At 37.6% G+C, this 16,219-nt stretch overlaps 1 protein-coding gene across 5 annotated transcripts in view; it reads right to left on the minus strand.

The window, feature by feature from the left end:
* LOC124595956 (stress-activated protein kinase JNK) overlaps positions 1-16,219 on the minus strand; it is a 578,539-nt gene that overhangs the window by 40,549 nt on the left and 521,771 nt on the right. For all 5 annotated transcript variants that reach the window (XM_047134879.1, XM_047134881.1, XM_047134882.1 and 2 more), the window contains 2 exons: positions 13,059-13,217; positions 3,329-3,453 (listed from right to left, as the gene is read on the minus strand). In XM_047134879.1, coding sequence (XP_046990835.1) covers positions 3,329-3,453; positions 13,059-13,217 — 284 coding nt within the window. The remainder of the gene's footprint in view (positions 1-3,328; positions 3,454-13,058; positions 13,218-16,219) is intronic.

The following is a 16,219-nucleotide window of genomic DNA, read 5'->3' on the forward strand; positions in this document are numbered from 1 at the left end:
ACGTCCCTCTGTCCATCTCAACTGACACTATCCACACCACAAACTGCCCGACTGCTGAAAATTGTTAGTGTAGTCAGCACCCCATGTAGGGCCGTAGGCTAGTGATTGAGAATGTGTGTGTGTGTGTGTGTGTGTGTGTGTGTGTGTGTGTGTTTTTTCTCTAACTCATCACAGGATAACTCCAAAAGCTAGCATGTTCCCTTTCTTTTGTAAGTGTCTGTCGCAAACTCAACATTTTTCCTTTTCGGTGAATGGTCTCCTTAATCCTAAAGTATTCCAGAATTAGTGTTTATGCATTCACTATGAGTTATGCATATCTCAATATTTGAAAATCAATATATCATCTTCTCTGACAAAACATTATTTATATTAATGCTTACACTAATGGGACAAACCAGTTATAGAAAAGAACTACATATTTGCTTGTTCACTTATGCTAAAAAGTTCATTAAATGACTAGAATGAATTTTGATCTTGTACTGTGGCCATGATATGAAAAGTGAGAAGGTTTTATTTATGAAACACTCAAGGGAAAAGGTGTATGAAATTTTAATGTAAAAGTCTGTAGTTCACAGAACAGATTCCTGCAAGAATGTATCATCAGATGAACACAATTCATAATGCATGTAACTTTTTTCTGAGGAAAAAAGAGATTGCTAATGGCTTCCTCTAAAAGGTGATGCTGTAAGACAACAATATATGGAAATATTGAAAGTAAGCTGCTCTGATGGATTCCTTAAGTACAAATGATGCAATTGTGCAGAAGCCAAAGTTTGCAGAATTATGTCTTCTAGCTAGATCTGGGACATGGCAGGATCAATTCAATTTGCTACCAACGCACAAACCCAAGAACCTAGCAGAGTCCACCTGATGAATTTCTTATTCTTTACATTTTATATTTATTTCTTTGTGTTCTTTCTGTATGACATGCAATTGGACATCGGGAGTTACTTGACATTCAGAGTGACTCCACTGCAGCTAAACCAGTTGAGGAAGATGTTTACAGGTTTTCTGCTGTTTTTTATCCACTGAAATTACCCACTGTAGTGTAACAGAGTGGGAGGAAATTTATAAATACGGTGGAACTTCTAAAGAAGACCACTACTTCTTTAAACTGACCCCCTCTCTAAACAACCATATTTTTAAGGAACTGAAATAAACTACCATAAGATCAATGCATCTTTATACCCTTTAAGATGACCACTACTTTTCTGGACCAAAGACCACTCTTTAACTGACAACGCCCTCCCTTTAATGCAACCACAAACAATCACAGAAGGGAGAATTACAATAGTGTATCACTGAAGGTTTCTCGTTGACAATGTGACAAAACCATCTAAAATTTCATTGTCATTTGTACTTCTAATAGCAAACAGTTCTGATTTTTCCTCTGTAGTGAACAGTTATGGCTACCTCAAATAAAAGAGAACTTGTTCTTTCACTAGAACAGCAAATCTCTGTTACTAGAGAGAGTGAAAAAGGAAAATCTCAGCATCAGTTAGTGAGTGAGTTTACCTGTGGAAAAAATCAAATACAGAATACAATTGCAAATTGCAAAGTGTATGTTAAGAACGTGAACGTAACGACAACGAAAATTCGAAGAAAAGATGGAGTCAACCATTTGACAATGTTCTAACTGGAAGTTGAGATTTACTATAATTACAAGTTGCTATTGAGATAGTTACATTTACAACATGGATGAAACTGGTCTATTTTTTTTTAAAGCTATTCCAGACAAAACACTAACTGTTAAGGGTGATCAGTGCAAAGGAGGCAAAATGGCAAGGCAAATGTTAACGATCAGTCTTCGTGCTAACCTCTGCATTGAAAAGGAAGAAATCATCCATGGTGCTTGCTGTATCTTGGCTAAAAATGTGCGAATGCTGGGTGACATTTTTCATTCTTGACTGAAGAATGTAAATTCAAAAATGGGCATTCATAAACATCAAAAAATAGTTTCCATGATAATACATCACATCACTGCAGCAAAAAATTATCAAATATTGAAACAATTTTTTTTCCTGCCAATACAACATTGTGTGTTCAGGCTCTTAACCAAAGAGTGATCTGGTCTTTTAAATTACATTATTGAAAGAAGCTTCTGCATTCATAGTTGCAAAAATCGAAAATGCCACATCTGTGCATGACCTACCTACGTCTGTGACATTACGTGATGTCTGCTGGATTAAAAGTGAGTGCTATGGAGTGGAAAATGACAATTAGAAAATGGTTCATTAATTCTGGTTTTCAAGCTTCACAAGACATGGACACTGTAGAAAGTAGTGATGAATCAATAAACATCCTCAATCACATGTGCGAAGCTGCCAAAACTTAACTGTACATTTCTACAGTGAACAAAGAAATTTACTGCTTCAATTGTGGTGATAATTGGTAACATGTCATCACAGAAATGAACCCAGATCCTCAGTGTAGTGACAACCAAACCAGTGTAGTGAAGATGACACAATTCCTGTAGAGGCAATCCCATTAGGCAATGCCTTAGAGGGTATTGCTACACATAAGTCCCTTGCATCTGAGCTTTCCAACCAAAAACTGATGTACTTACTATAAGAGGTGGAAAAGGAATAGGATACTTTAACTGTAAACAAATGTACGAAAAAGTGTGTGCACATGATAATTAGATATGTACCATATTGTTATTACAGTTATTAAAACATTATAAGAACTTGTTTTTCAATGTATCAGTTGTTGTCATTAACTGTGTTTGAATGATTATGTCCAGCATCATATTTTACCTTGATCACCATTTAAGAAGACCATACCCTCCATACAACCACTTTCTCACAAAAATTCAAGTGGTTGGCTTAAATGGTTTCAGTGTATAAGAAACAGCATGGAACCCGGCATTGACCTTCATAGCCCCACTAAATGAAGCTGGGACACAATTACAATCAGTAATTGTTCCACTCTGCTTCCTATCTGTTACATGAGACTTAATCCCTATTCCAATTATTCCATTTAACTCACAGAACTGTTTTATTTAGCAGGTCACATAGGATACCAACCTCTGCCAAGTGGTTGTTACAAGACTGCACAATTTTATTGGTAAAAGACAAAATAGCGTCATCTATTAATAGGCCTTGCCAGAAACTAAACTGACATTTGTTGAGAATGTTGTGGATGTTCAGGCAATCAAAAATAAGCCTGGGCAGTATTTTTTTACATCAGTTTTTTCCCTTTTCTTGAAAGTGATTTCACATATTTATATTTTAATAAAAGGGGGACAGTGCCTTGACGTAGGGACTCATTAAATATGTGACACAGGACTGCACTTATATATTCATGATAGTAAGTATTCAATACTTACAGCATTTACTTCTCCTTCATCATACCACACATTGATATATGGGTGTAAAAGAGCTTCATCAACTGATATCCGCTTTTCAGGGTCAATTACAAGCATGCCTGACAGCAAATCCCGAGCTTGACTTGCTGTAATTAAACAGACAATACAAAACTAAAAACAATGAATAAATAGGGCATCAAATTACACTGTTCATATGTTAGGCTATGGTACTATGAGAAAAACACTTATTAAGCAAGTGGTAAGTAGACAAACAAAATTGAGGATGTCAGTATACCTGCAGTTAGAATTGCAGGTTTCTTCCTCCCAATAAGAAATGAAAGAGCTGGAGGAAACAAACAGGAGGATGAATACAGTTTAATACCACACTGACATTGAGGACGTTTGTTGAAAAAGCAGAGCCAGCTTTAAGGTGACTGCACAATCACTATAATGCCTACACAAGAAAGAACAGTGGACATCAATGGGAAATGTAAAAAAATAAATAACTCATTTCTATTGCAGCTACTTCTTACATATAATGCACCACATCTGGATTAACAAGGATTTACACCAATACAGCTTTCAGAAAGATTGTTTATTTGTTATCTGAAAAAAAATCAGTAATTTCTGCACATGTTGATTAAAATGGCCACACTAACAAATAGAGGAAATATTCCATGGTCCAATATCCTGGCATACTGGATATTACTGTATTACGGCAAAGTAACTTCACCTGAAGCTCTGAAGCTACACTAGCTTACACAACATGTCCCACTACATTTTCTGTTTCTACGGTATTGTTTTTCTTATTCAACAGAAGTACATAAGCGTGATAAACAGAATAGAGAGTAGTCACAAATATTTTTAACTATCATACTATCCAACAGCTCACTCATTCAGAAGCTGATGAAACAAGCTGTCAGGCCTTCCTTGTTTGCCTCTGATAAAGTGTTTCTAATTCAAAATAACTGAGAAAAATTATGGCATTTGATTTTTTCCTTGTGTCCTAAAACTTAAGGATGCCTGATTTCCCCCTCATCTGACTATAGGCTAATATTACAATTTCTGTTTCAATTTCAATTAAATATATGGCCTATGCCAGAATATTTTATGCAACAACAACAAATTATTATTATGTAGATGTAGATGTAAATTATGTTAAAGTCTCCAGTCTAAAGACAGGTGTCATGCAGCTCTCCATGCTAATTTATGCTTTGCAAGTCTCTTCATCTTCGCACAACTATAGCAATCTACATACATTTAAACATGCTTACTAAATTTGAGCTGTGGTCCCTACAATTTTCACCCTCCGCTTTACACTTTTGTACAAAACTGCACTCCATATATTTTATAATTCTCTCTACTTTGACCACCATAATTTATTTTGGTACCCAAGTAGCAAAGCTCGTATACTATTTATAGAGTCTCCTTTCTTAATCTAATTCCCTCAGTATCAACTGACTTAATTCAACTGAATTCTATTAAACATGTTTTACTCCTGTTGACGTTTATCTTAAACCTTCTTGCCAAGATGCATCCATTCGACTGCACTTCCAAGCCACCTCTAGCGAAATTACAATGTAATCAGCAACCATTAAAGACTTTATTTATTCACTCTGAACTTTTACTCGTTTCCAAATTTCTCTTTGGTTTTCTTCATGACTTGCTCAGTATATGAACTGAACAACGCAGGGGACAGATTACACCAATGTCTCGCTTCCTTGCCAACCACTTCTTCCCTTTCATGTCCTTAAATGCCAATAACTGCAAACTGGCTTTGCATTAGTTTTAGATAATCTACTGCATCCTGCTACCTTCAGAATTTCACAGAATGTATTCCAGTCATCATTTTTTGAAAGCTTTCTCCAAGTATACAAGTGCTATAAATGTATGTTCGCCTCTCTTCAACCTAAAAAAGGTTGTAGGATCAATATTGCCTTGCGTATTCCTACATTTCTCTATAACCCACAGTAATCTTCAACTAGATCGACTTCTACCACCTTTTCCATTCTTCAGTAAATAATTCTTGCCAGTATTTTGTAGTTGTGTATTATGAGACTTATGGTTTGGTGATATTCACATCTTTCATCTCCTGTCTTCCTTGGAAAAAGGATTATTACACTCATACCTAAGTCTGAGGGTATTTCGCCTCCTTCATATACATGGTGTTCCATGTATGACACCTGGGGCAAGCCAACAACTCGGACAGCAGGTTTACCAGCTGTTGCCCCTGTATCTGCAGAAAAACAGCTGCATGCACTTACTCTGACTTGAGCATTAACAATGATGCAATCTGACTAAATTAAGCACATTTTAATTTGAAGCAGGAGCTCACAATGATGCCCTTCTGTTTCAAGAGCTGTTTCACAAATTCTGAATACATTGCTAAACACATGATGAATTTAAGCTGCCGAAATTTGGGAAATGGTAAATCAAACCCTGTATTCTAGCTCTTCAAGTGTAAAGGGATTGTTTACATTGACATTATCTTTTAATCATTTTAACTGATTCGACTGTGGGTTCTTCGTGACAATTTTATATTGTCTTAACTAAGAGTTTAGTTGATGCTTAGCTTTTAATGTTACCCAAAGTTAAAAATTGGCCAGGTGTGAGCAGAATTCATGCACTGAGAATCTTTATGATTTTTGCCTGTTATCAGCACTGATGTTAGCAAGTTATTGGCCTCAGGGATTCCAGGACTTCTGAGAATATTTTAATTTCAAGTCTGAAGTCTGATAACAAATGACACAAGAAATTTTTTTTTTTCATGTTATATAATTACAAATCAACAATTTTCTGATATCTTCCTCTACTTTTGCTGTGAAACCTTGCTTCTTGCCAAATATCATGATTCTAGGTCAATGATTGGGTCTATGAGTATTAAAATATGTGACATAAATGGTTGTATCTTTTGATTGCATTGGCTTGGAAGGAAATGTCTATTAGACAGCCTTGGGACCATAGGCATATGAACGCGATATAAATTTCGATTTGATACATCTATCCATTCCCGAGAAAAATGGTTTTGAACGGCTGTACAAACAGACAGACAATGTGTCCAATTAGGGTTCCATTTTTAGTGACTGAGGTATGGAACACTGAATATCAAATGGATTTAGATTTGGAGAACGAAAAGGCCAGTCAACTATCCATCATCAAAAACACTTTGCATCACACAGAAACATTAGTAATGTGTGGTCCTGCATTGTCCTGCATAAAATAACCACAGGTCTTTTCATTAGGTATTAGTTCTCTTATAAAAAAAGAATCGAGTGTATATTGTTCAAATACCTATCAGAAGTTATTGTTTCATGGAAAAATATAGATTCATTGATTTGTCTTGCACTAATTGCACAGTTCTGTTTTCACACCATGCGGAGGCTCTAGATGTAACTGATGAAACGATTCTCCAAATTTACGTTCCCTCACAAATGCCAACATGCTTCATCAGAAAAAAAAAAAAAAAAAAAAAAAAAACAGTATTTTGGGCTCAACCTCCCCATCACACACACAGCTTAACAGCCAGTTACAATAATTAAGTCGAGCAACAGTATCTGAGCTAGTCAGCTGATGCACTGCCATTATTTTGTGTAGTTTCAGTTTGAGTTTGTGTGCAGCTCTGCGAGCAGACAGTACTGACACAACGCTAGTCTGAAGTGCTAAACTTATTTCTGAGGCCTCTCCTATCTTGTCTAATTACTTTCAGTTAAATCATTAGGTTCTCTACACCTACATTTGTCTAACATGGATCCAATCTCTTGTAATTTCTTCACTAATCTATGTATCGTTGAGTCATTGGGAAAGAGCACAACAGGAAATTTTGTATTAATGCAAGCTGACATTCCACCTAAGATTCTGTTTTTGCACAGTTCAATACAAGAGACATTGCTGATTCTTTGTGTATACCATAGTAAACAGAAATTTAACAAAAAATTCAAAAGAAAACATCTGTACACTCAATCACACAGTATAAGTGGCACATACATATTGTTACTGTCGTGGGGACTGGGCCAGTGACATACAGGCGGGAGAAGCTCCAGACTAGCACAAACGTTGTACATGAAACACTCGGGGAAAGTGTGCACAGCTGTCTTGCAGTGGAAGTGGTGGCAAACAGCCAGTAAATCTGTCATGCGAGCTGTTGGTTTCCCAGGGTATCATATACTGAAGAGCCAAAGAAACTGATACACCTGCCTAATACCATGTACAGTCACACAAGCACACAGAACTGCCACAGCATGACATGGCATGGACTCAATTAGTATCTGAAGTAGTGTGGGAGGGAAATGACACAATGAATCCTGCGGGGCTGTCCATAAATATGAGGGGGTGGAGATATCTTCTGAACAGCACGTTGAAAGACATCCCACATATGATCAACAATGTTCATGTCTGGGGAGTTTGGTGGCCAGTGGAAGTGTTTAACTCAGAAGAATGTTCCTGGAGCCACTTTGTAACACTTCTGGATGTGTGGGGCATCACATTGTCCTGCTGGAATTGCCCAAGTCCATCAGAATGCAAAATGGACACGGATGAACACAGGTGATCAGACAGGATGCTTACGTAAGTGTCATCTGTCAGAGTTGTATATAGACATATGGGGGGGGGGGGGGGGCACCTATATCATTCCTACTGCACGTGGCCCACACCATTACAGAGCTTCCACCAGATTAAACAGTCCCCTGGTGACAGGCAGGGTCCATGGATTCATGAGGTTGTCTCCATACCCATAACGTCCATCCACTTGATACAATTTGAAACGAGACTCATCTGACCATACAACACGTTTCCGGTCATCAACAGTCCAATGTTGGTTTTGATGGGCCTTTTTACCAGATTCCTGATAATCATGGTACACTTGTGAAATGGTCGTATGGAAATATCCCCACTTCATCGCTACCTCGGAGGTGATGTGTCCCATTGCTCGTGCGCCAACTGTAACACCATGTTCAAACTCACTTAAATCTTGATAATCTGTCATTGTAGCAGCAGTAACCAATCTAACAACTACACCAGACACTTGTCGTCTTATATAGCCATTGCTGACCACAGCATCGTATTCTCCGTGTTTACATATCTCTGAATTTGAACAGACATGCCAATACCATTTTCTTTGGCACATCAGTGTATCTTGAAAACCAGGGGAAATACTTTAATATGGCTCGCTTTCCCAAGTACCTCAATAATTCTGTGGGAATGTCATCTACTGCAAGAGCTTTGTTTCAACTAAGGCCTGTAAATGCTCCGTCGAATTCTTCTTGCACTATCAAACAATAGAAAATCCAGGATGGAATGTAACAATATTATGAGAAGGAAAGTTGCCACTCACCATATAGCAGAGATGCTGAGTTGCTGGTAGGACAACAAAAAGATTTTCACACATAAAGCTTTCAGCCAATGGCCATTGTGAAAAACAGACACACATACGCGCGTGCGCCCACACACACACACACACACACACACACACACACACACGCGCGCGCGCGCGCGTGCGACTGCAGTCTCAGGTAACTGAAACACACTGCAAGCAGCAGCGCTTCTTGCACTATCTTATTTCTCATCTTATTTTCTTTCCTCTTCCATTTCTATAATATCGTTGTTAAGTGCATTCCCCTTGTACCATCTTCCTGTACGTCATTCCATCTGGAAGCTTTCTCTTCTTTGTTTAGTGAGCTCTTGATATTTACGTGGTAGCTTCTCTTTTCTCCGAAGTTGTCTCTAACTCCACTTTTCCCAACTCAAGGGTGCTTTTACAGCCTTGCAATTGTCCCTAGCCAGATCTGCTTAGGCATTTTGTGCTTTCCTGCTTAGGCATTTTATAAATGTTTGTATTCCCTCCTGCCTGCTTCTTTTTTTTCCCCATCAATTAAATCTAACACCTCATGTGTTACCTAAGGATTTTTACTGGGCCTTGTCTTCTTGCCTATTTGATCATCTGTGGCCTCCATTATTTCATCGCTCAAAGCTAACCATTTGTCTTCCACTGTATTTCTTTCCCATGTGCCAGTCAATCTTCTTCATCTAAAGCTCCCTTTGAAACTCTCAACAACTTTTTTTTAACTTATTCAGGACCGACCACATCAATTCTCTACCTTTCTGAAATTTCTGTGGTTTTAATCTGCAGTTCCTAAGAAATCAATTATGGCCAGAATACACACCTGCCTCTTAAAATCTTTTACAGTTTAAGACCTGGTTTTGAAATTACCATACATCCAAAACCTTCTGGTGTCTCCAACTGTCCTCCATGTATACAACCATCTTTCATCATTCTTAAACCAATATTATCATCATCATCATCATCATCATCATCATCATCACTGTCGTCATCATTTTCCTCCCTGGTGGGCCAACAAAAGAGTACTGCCAATTTTTCTCACTCAAGCTCACACATTCGCAATGTAAGTGGTTAGGAATGATCAAGAGCTACTAGCAGTTTATGAAACAATATATTACTTCCAGCAAGACATCAAAAGATACCCTCAGACTATTTACATGTACCACCATCCATTTGCTGACTCTGTCTGAAATCTGCCCTCGGACACGTGTTCCCAATGGTTTCGGACCTTGGATTATGTTGCACAGTTTGTCACCAATATTTGATATCTGAAAGGTCTGGAAAACATCGTGGCATATCACTTCTCACAAATCAACGACATATTTGTTCTTTTCTTTTCTTCCAATACTCTTTCATCCGTTCACTATGTTTTTTCTTTCTGTGTTCTGACAACTTGACACCAATTTATTTTTTTCATTCTCCATGATAGAATCCTTGCATATGCAGTAATTGTTCCATAAATGCTTTTCTGTCAGCTGTTTCTTCAACTTTTATATTGTATTTTTCTAAATATTTTCTTCCTTCATGGATCAAAGTTCTTCTTGACTTTTTATTCTACAAATATTTGAAGATTTTTTTAGTTAATTTTCTGTCTTCCATTCAAAATAAATGTCTAAAAAATATCAGTCTTCTTTTTCTCATTACGTCTGTTTTTTTTTTCCTGTCACCGTAGTTGTAGCATATATACATTATGATTAATTAAATATTTTCATTTTTTTTTACCTTGCAGTTAAAAGTAATGAAAGTGCTCAGTTCAAAAATGGTTCAAATGGCTCTGAGCACTATGGGACGTAACACCTATGGTCATCAGTCCCCTAGAACTTAGAACTACTTAAACCTAATTAACCTACGGATATCACACAAAGCCAGTCATCACGAGGCAGAGAAAATCCCTGACCCCGCCGGGAATCGAACCTGGGAACCCGGGCGAAGTGCTCAGTTATCACGTAAAGTAATGTAAATGACTTCCTTGGTTTATGTTTACGAGCCATTATTGTAGCTTTGATTAATTTCTCTTAATTCCTAAGTCACCTAATTATATCAAGGTCTGGAGTAATATGAAAAAAAAAAATAAATAAATAAATAAATAAATAAAAAGGTTGGGGAGGGGGGGGGCATTTTTTTTTTTTTTTTTTTTTTTACAGAAAATTCAAATGTGATTATCATGACTTCTGTAATATTTATAGTAGTGAACATGGGAGATTACATATTAATTATATTACGAAAAGGATAGTTGCTACTCACCATACAGCTGAGATGTTGGATGTATTTGGGGATATATTGACCGACCTATACTTCCATCATGACTGACAACTACCATTCTATCTGTGGTCAATATATCAAAAACACAATGAAGCTCTGACCACCCAGAAGTAGATACACTGCTTGATCAAAAGCTTTTTAATGTGTTTTATTAAGTCTCATAAAAGAAAAGACCTAGTGCTGTACATAAATCAAACAGTGAGATCCAGCATCAAAATTATAAATATAATAAAAGGTACTAGAATGAAGTACCCACACATAGCTCCAAATTTAGTTGAGAACAATACCTTCAATGTCATCCATCTTAAACCTAAATCCTTGTTTCAGAACATCTGGTGCAGTCAGAACTAAGGCTATTTGTTCTTCAGTTATAGAGTCAATATCTAACACTTAAGACCAAACAAAACTGAAAACTTGTTTCCGGAGATATTTGACATTATATGTTATTCCTTAATCACTGTCTGAAGCACAGTAGCTTACAATTTGAGCAATATACGACTGACATTTGTTTTTCTTAGTAGTGTCCACATTAACAATTACAAATGAGCCTTCATCTATATACTGACACTTGATGTTTGTATTCCTTAGTTCCACACTATCACTGGCATCGACACTGTTTGACAGATTGCATACCTACAATCCTGGGGTAAAAGTACCCTTGAAACAAAGATATCATGCACATGACCTCAGAAATCACAATATACTGGCATATATATCTAAAAACAAAGATGATTTGACTTACCAAATGAAAGTGCTGGCAGGTCGACAGACACACAAACAACCACAAACATACACACAAAATTCAAGCTTTCGCAACAAACTGTTGCCTCATCAGGAAAGAGGGAAAGACGAAAGGAAGTGGGTTTTAAGGGAGAGGGTAAGGAGTCATTCCAATCCCGGGAGCGGAAAGACTTACCTTAGGGGGAAAAAAGGACGGGTATACACTCGCACACACACACATATCCATCCACACATATACAGACACAAGCAGACATATTTAAAGACAAAGGTAACTCTTTGTCTTTAAATATGTCTGCTTGTGTCTGTATATGTGTGTGGATGGATGTGTGTGTGTGTGTGTGTGTGTGTGTGTGTGTGTGTGTGTGTGTGCGCGAGTGTATACCCGTCCTTTTGCCCCCCTAAGGTAAGTCTTTCCGCTCCCGGGATTGGAATGACTCCTTACTCTCTCCCTTAAAACCCACTTCCTTTCGTCTTTCCCTCTCCTTCCCTCTTTCCTGATGAGGCAACAGTTTCTTGCGAAAGCTTGACTTTTGTGTGTATGTTTGTGGTTGTTTGTGTGTCTGTCGACCTGCCAGCACTTTCATTTGGTAAGTCAAATCATCTTTGTTTTTAGATATATATTTCCTACGTGGAATGTTTCCCTCTATTATAACCATATCATTATACTGGCATATATATATAGATGCGAACAAAAAATTAATCAGTGATCTGTTTTGAGAATTGATCAGTACCAAACACGATCTAGTTGACAACACCAATGGCTTTGCAGTTAAATGATAGCATTGGATTTTGCACAACCAGATTTTAACATACTTTTTCATACACAATTATGAATCATAACAGATTCGCCAACTGTTGTACAACAAAATGGGCACCACATAGCGCCATCAAGTATATACTGATGGAACTTTACCATCAAACAGTACATAATAAACACTCAACTGAGAGACAGCAGAGAGCTGTAAAACTTTAGGTGTATGAGTTATCAAAGTAACTACAGAAATCAAAGTATACCTAGTTTGTGGTATGTAGATAAATTAAATTTGTAAATTTGTGGTATGGTCTTATCGGACCAAACTGCTGAGGTCATCAGTCCCTAAGCTTGCGCACTACTGCAGTCATGTGTGTGAGTTGCAGTTTTGTGTGTGTGTGTGTGTGTGTGTGGGGGGGGGGGGGGGGGGGGCGAAGGGGGGGGGGGGGTGGCCTGCGCTCTTATGTGTGTCTATTGTTGACAAAGGTCATTGGCTGAAGGCTTTACATGTGAAAATCTTTTTGTTGTGCCTATCGGCGACAGCCTATAGATAAATTAGCTTTCTTCAAAAGTATTAAATAAGGAAGTGCCTTAGCCTACAGTATGTATGTTGTAGGTTGTTTTATAAGAGTACCAGATAACTGAAGTAATCCTACAATTACCTTTCAGTTTGTTGTGTTCGGATGAATCAGATGGAAACAAGACATCAGGAAACAGCCGATCAAATGAGTAACCGGGATACCGTGGTCGATTCTCTACATAATTTCGCACTGTAGGCTGTAACCTCTTCATGAAGTCTTGTGACGGAGTGCCCAGTTGCTCTACAAGAAAAATGTACAACAATAAATTACACAAGCGAAACTGCAGTACTTAGTATTACTTCTGGCTATCATGAACTTAATTTATAACTACACATGAGTGCATATGTGATAAGACTGCTTTGTATTGCTTGTCCGTTAAGATACATTTAAAAAAAAGAAATGAAGTACAAAATATGATACAAATTACAAATCCTGCAGGAAACTGTGCAACTGAACAACTAAAGCTACAAGAATGCAAAGGGTTAAGAAACTGTTTTATGCTTTTAGAGTACAACATATTAAACAGAAATTGCTCAAATTATTCATGCAAATATTTCTTCAAATGGTGTAGATAAGTAAAAGATGATCGACAGGTGCAAAAGAATAGAATGTATGGAGACAAAGTACATTGCTAACCAAGCCCGAACAATGTTTCCCTTCTGCACAGAAGCTACCACAATAATGCTACTTCTCATGTACCATTCTTCCTCTTATACTGCATAGAATTCCTTCCTTCATTTACTGCCATTCTACCCACTTCCCCATTTTTTTCGTTCTGGCTCTATTTTGCTTCCTATTATCTGCCAAAACTAAGCTAAATGTAAATATGAGATACTGTGAGACTGAAGGTGTTGATGGTGATGCCAAAGAAAACGTTGCAGTACCGTATTTACTCGATTCTAAGCCGCACTTTTTTTCCGGTTTTTGTAATCCAAAAAATCGCCTGCAGCTTAGAATCGAGTGCAAAGTAAGCGGAAGTTCTGAAAAATGTTGGTAGGTGCCGCCACAACTAACTTCTGCCGTCGAATATATGTAGCGCTACACAGGCATGCTTTGGAGGCACGAAGACAAATACTGACGCCAAAACCTCTGAGTCAGTAAATAAATTTAAAAAAAGGTGGAAGAAGAGCTTTTTTTCTCCGCCCCGAGTTTCGACCACTGCATTTTCATACATTATCCAATGAAGTAAATACAAATTCCGTATTGTTCATCTTCGAATGTAGCAGCATTTCAATGTACTATGAAAATCCGACTGGCAAGACTGTTTGGGATGTTTGTCAATATGGCCAACTCTACGTTCTGAATTTTTTCCTACCTGTGAGAAGAGATGGTTTCTAATAGAAACTTTTATGAATTGTGAATCACATGCAGTATTCTCTTCACCATAAGAATAATACGAATATAAACATTTTGCCATGTATTCTTTTGTGTTTGCTGCTATCTCATTTAAATCCTGTCTGCCTAATAAACTACGAAACTAGTGTGAGACAACAGCAAACGCGGAAGAATATACATATTATGTCATGTTTATATTCGTATTATTCTTATGCCTAATAGTGATACAGTCAGAAATGAATCACAGCAATTGACTAGATTTTTAAATCTAAGATGGCTCTAATTTCTGCGCAGAATGTAATGTACAAAAGAGGCGTCTGCAAAGATTTTCAAACAGTGAAAAATTTTAGCTAAACTCTCGTTCAGAACATCTTGTATCATACGCAGTCTATTATTTGGTTCTTGTTGATCGTTATCAAAGAAAGCAGCAGAGTAAGTAACAACAAATAGCAGTCTCTTGCCATTGTTTTGCTAATGAGACAATTCCTCTCTCTCTCTCTCTCTCTCTCTCTCTCTCTCTCTCTCTCTCTCTCTCTCACACACACACAAACACACACACACACACACACACACACACACGACTTTCCTCAAGGCATGACTTGTAACTGATTCCTTCACTATAACTATTCAACCATCCCCTAAAATAACATTAAACAGAGTGAGTCAAAAAGGATTTTACAACTTTGGAATGATATAGAAATTGGGATAAATTAAAGAATTGGTATATGTGTCACTTCATAGCAAACAGCCCTAAGTTTCACATAGAGAGTCAAGTGTCACTTTGATTTGTGTAACCACCATTTGTGCTGCAGCAACCATCCCACGATAATCAATTTCTTCCCACACTCGTTGCAGCAAAGACGGTGTAACTTGTGCAACAGCAGCACAGATTAAACAATGAAAAACCCAATTTGGAATGTAACAATATTATGAAATGGATAGTTGCTACTCACCACATAGCGGAGATGCTGAATTGCAGATGCACACTAAAAATAGACTACCAGAAAGTGAGCTGTCGGCCAACAATGCCTTTGTTGAAAACAGACAACATTCACACACACACACACACACACACACACACACACACACACATACACACACACAAATGCAGTTCACACATACAGCACAGATTCAATTTTTCACATTTGTTAAATTGTTTGGTAGAGGAGGAACACACACATGGTCCTTAATGAACCCCCCAGAGAAAGAAACCCAGCAGCATCAACTGTAGGGAGCAAGATGGCCATGCAATTGGCCCTTCACAGCCATTCCATCAACAGGGAAATGATTATTGAGGAAACCTCGAACTTCCATGAGGAAATGAGTTGGTGAACCATATTGCTGGTAGTGAACCATCACATCACGATCATCTTGATCGATCTGTGGTATTAAAAGTCCATGAAATCAAAACACACAGTGTGCATGCTCCAAACCACAGAAAGTATGGTAACCATTTTAACTGTGCACTATACTGGCACTCCTGGTGGTCAAATGGGGTGCTGATGCACTATGTGAATCAGACTTGAAGCTGTCTGCTACAAAATGACACATCTACCGATTCTATATCTCACTAAATTTGTATATAAATACAAAGCTGTAAAGTCTTTCTTGACTCACCCTGTATAAGCTCACACACCAACATCTCTTTCTTTTCAACTAGATGATACTGTATGTAACATCAGTCTCTCTCACTCAGTTTGAATATTAGGCAACACAGATGGTGTATGAGTAACAACAATTTGCCTTTCAAGTGCTCTTGATCTTTTACGGGACATTTTGACAATACCTTCGCATCTTGTTCTTGGGTCCTTTCTATTCTCATGGTTCTGTCACTGTCTAAATTAAGCCCTGTTACTTTAGTGAAATTTTCTGACAGATTAAAGGTGTTTGTCAGACTGGGAAGTAAA

Source organism: Schistocerca americana, chromosome 2, assembly GCF_021461395.2.
Source record: "Schistocerca americana isolate TAMUIC-IGC-003095 chromosome 2, iqSchAmer2.1, whole genome shotgun sequence".
Taxonomy (NCBI): Eukaryota; Metazoa; Arthropoda; class Insecta; order Orthoptera; family Acrididae; genus Schistocerca; species Schistocerca americana.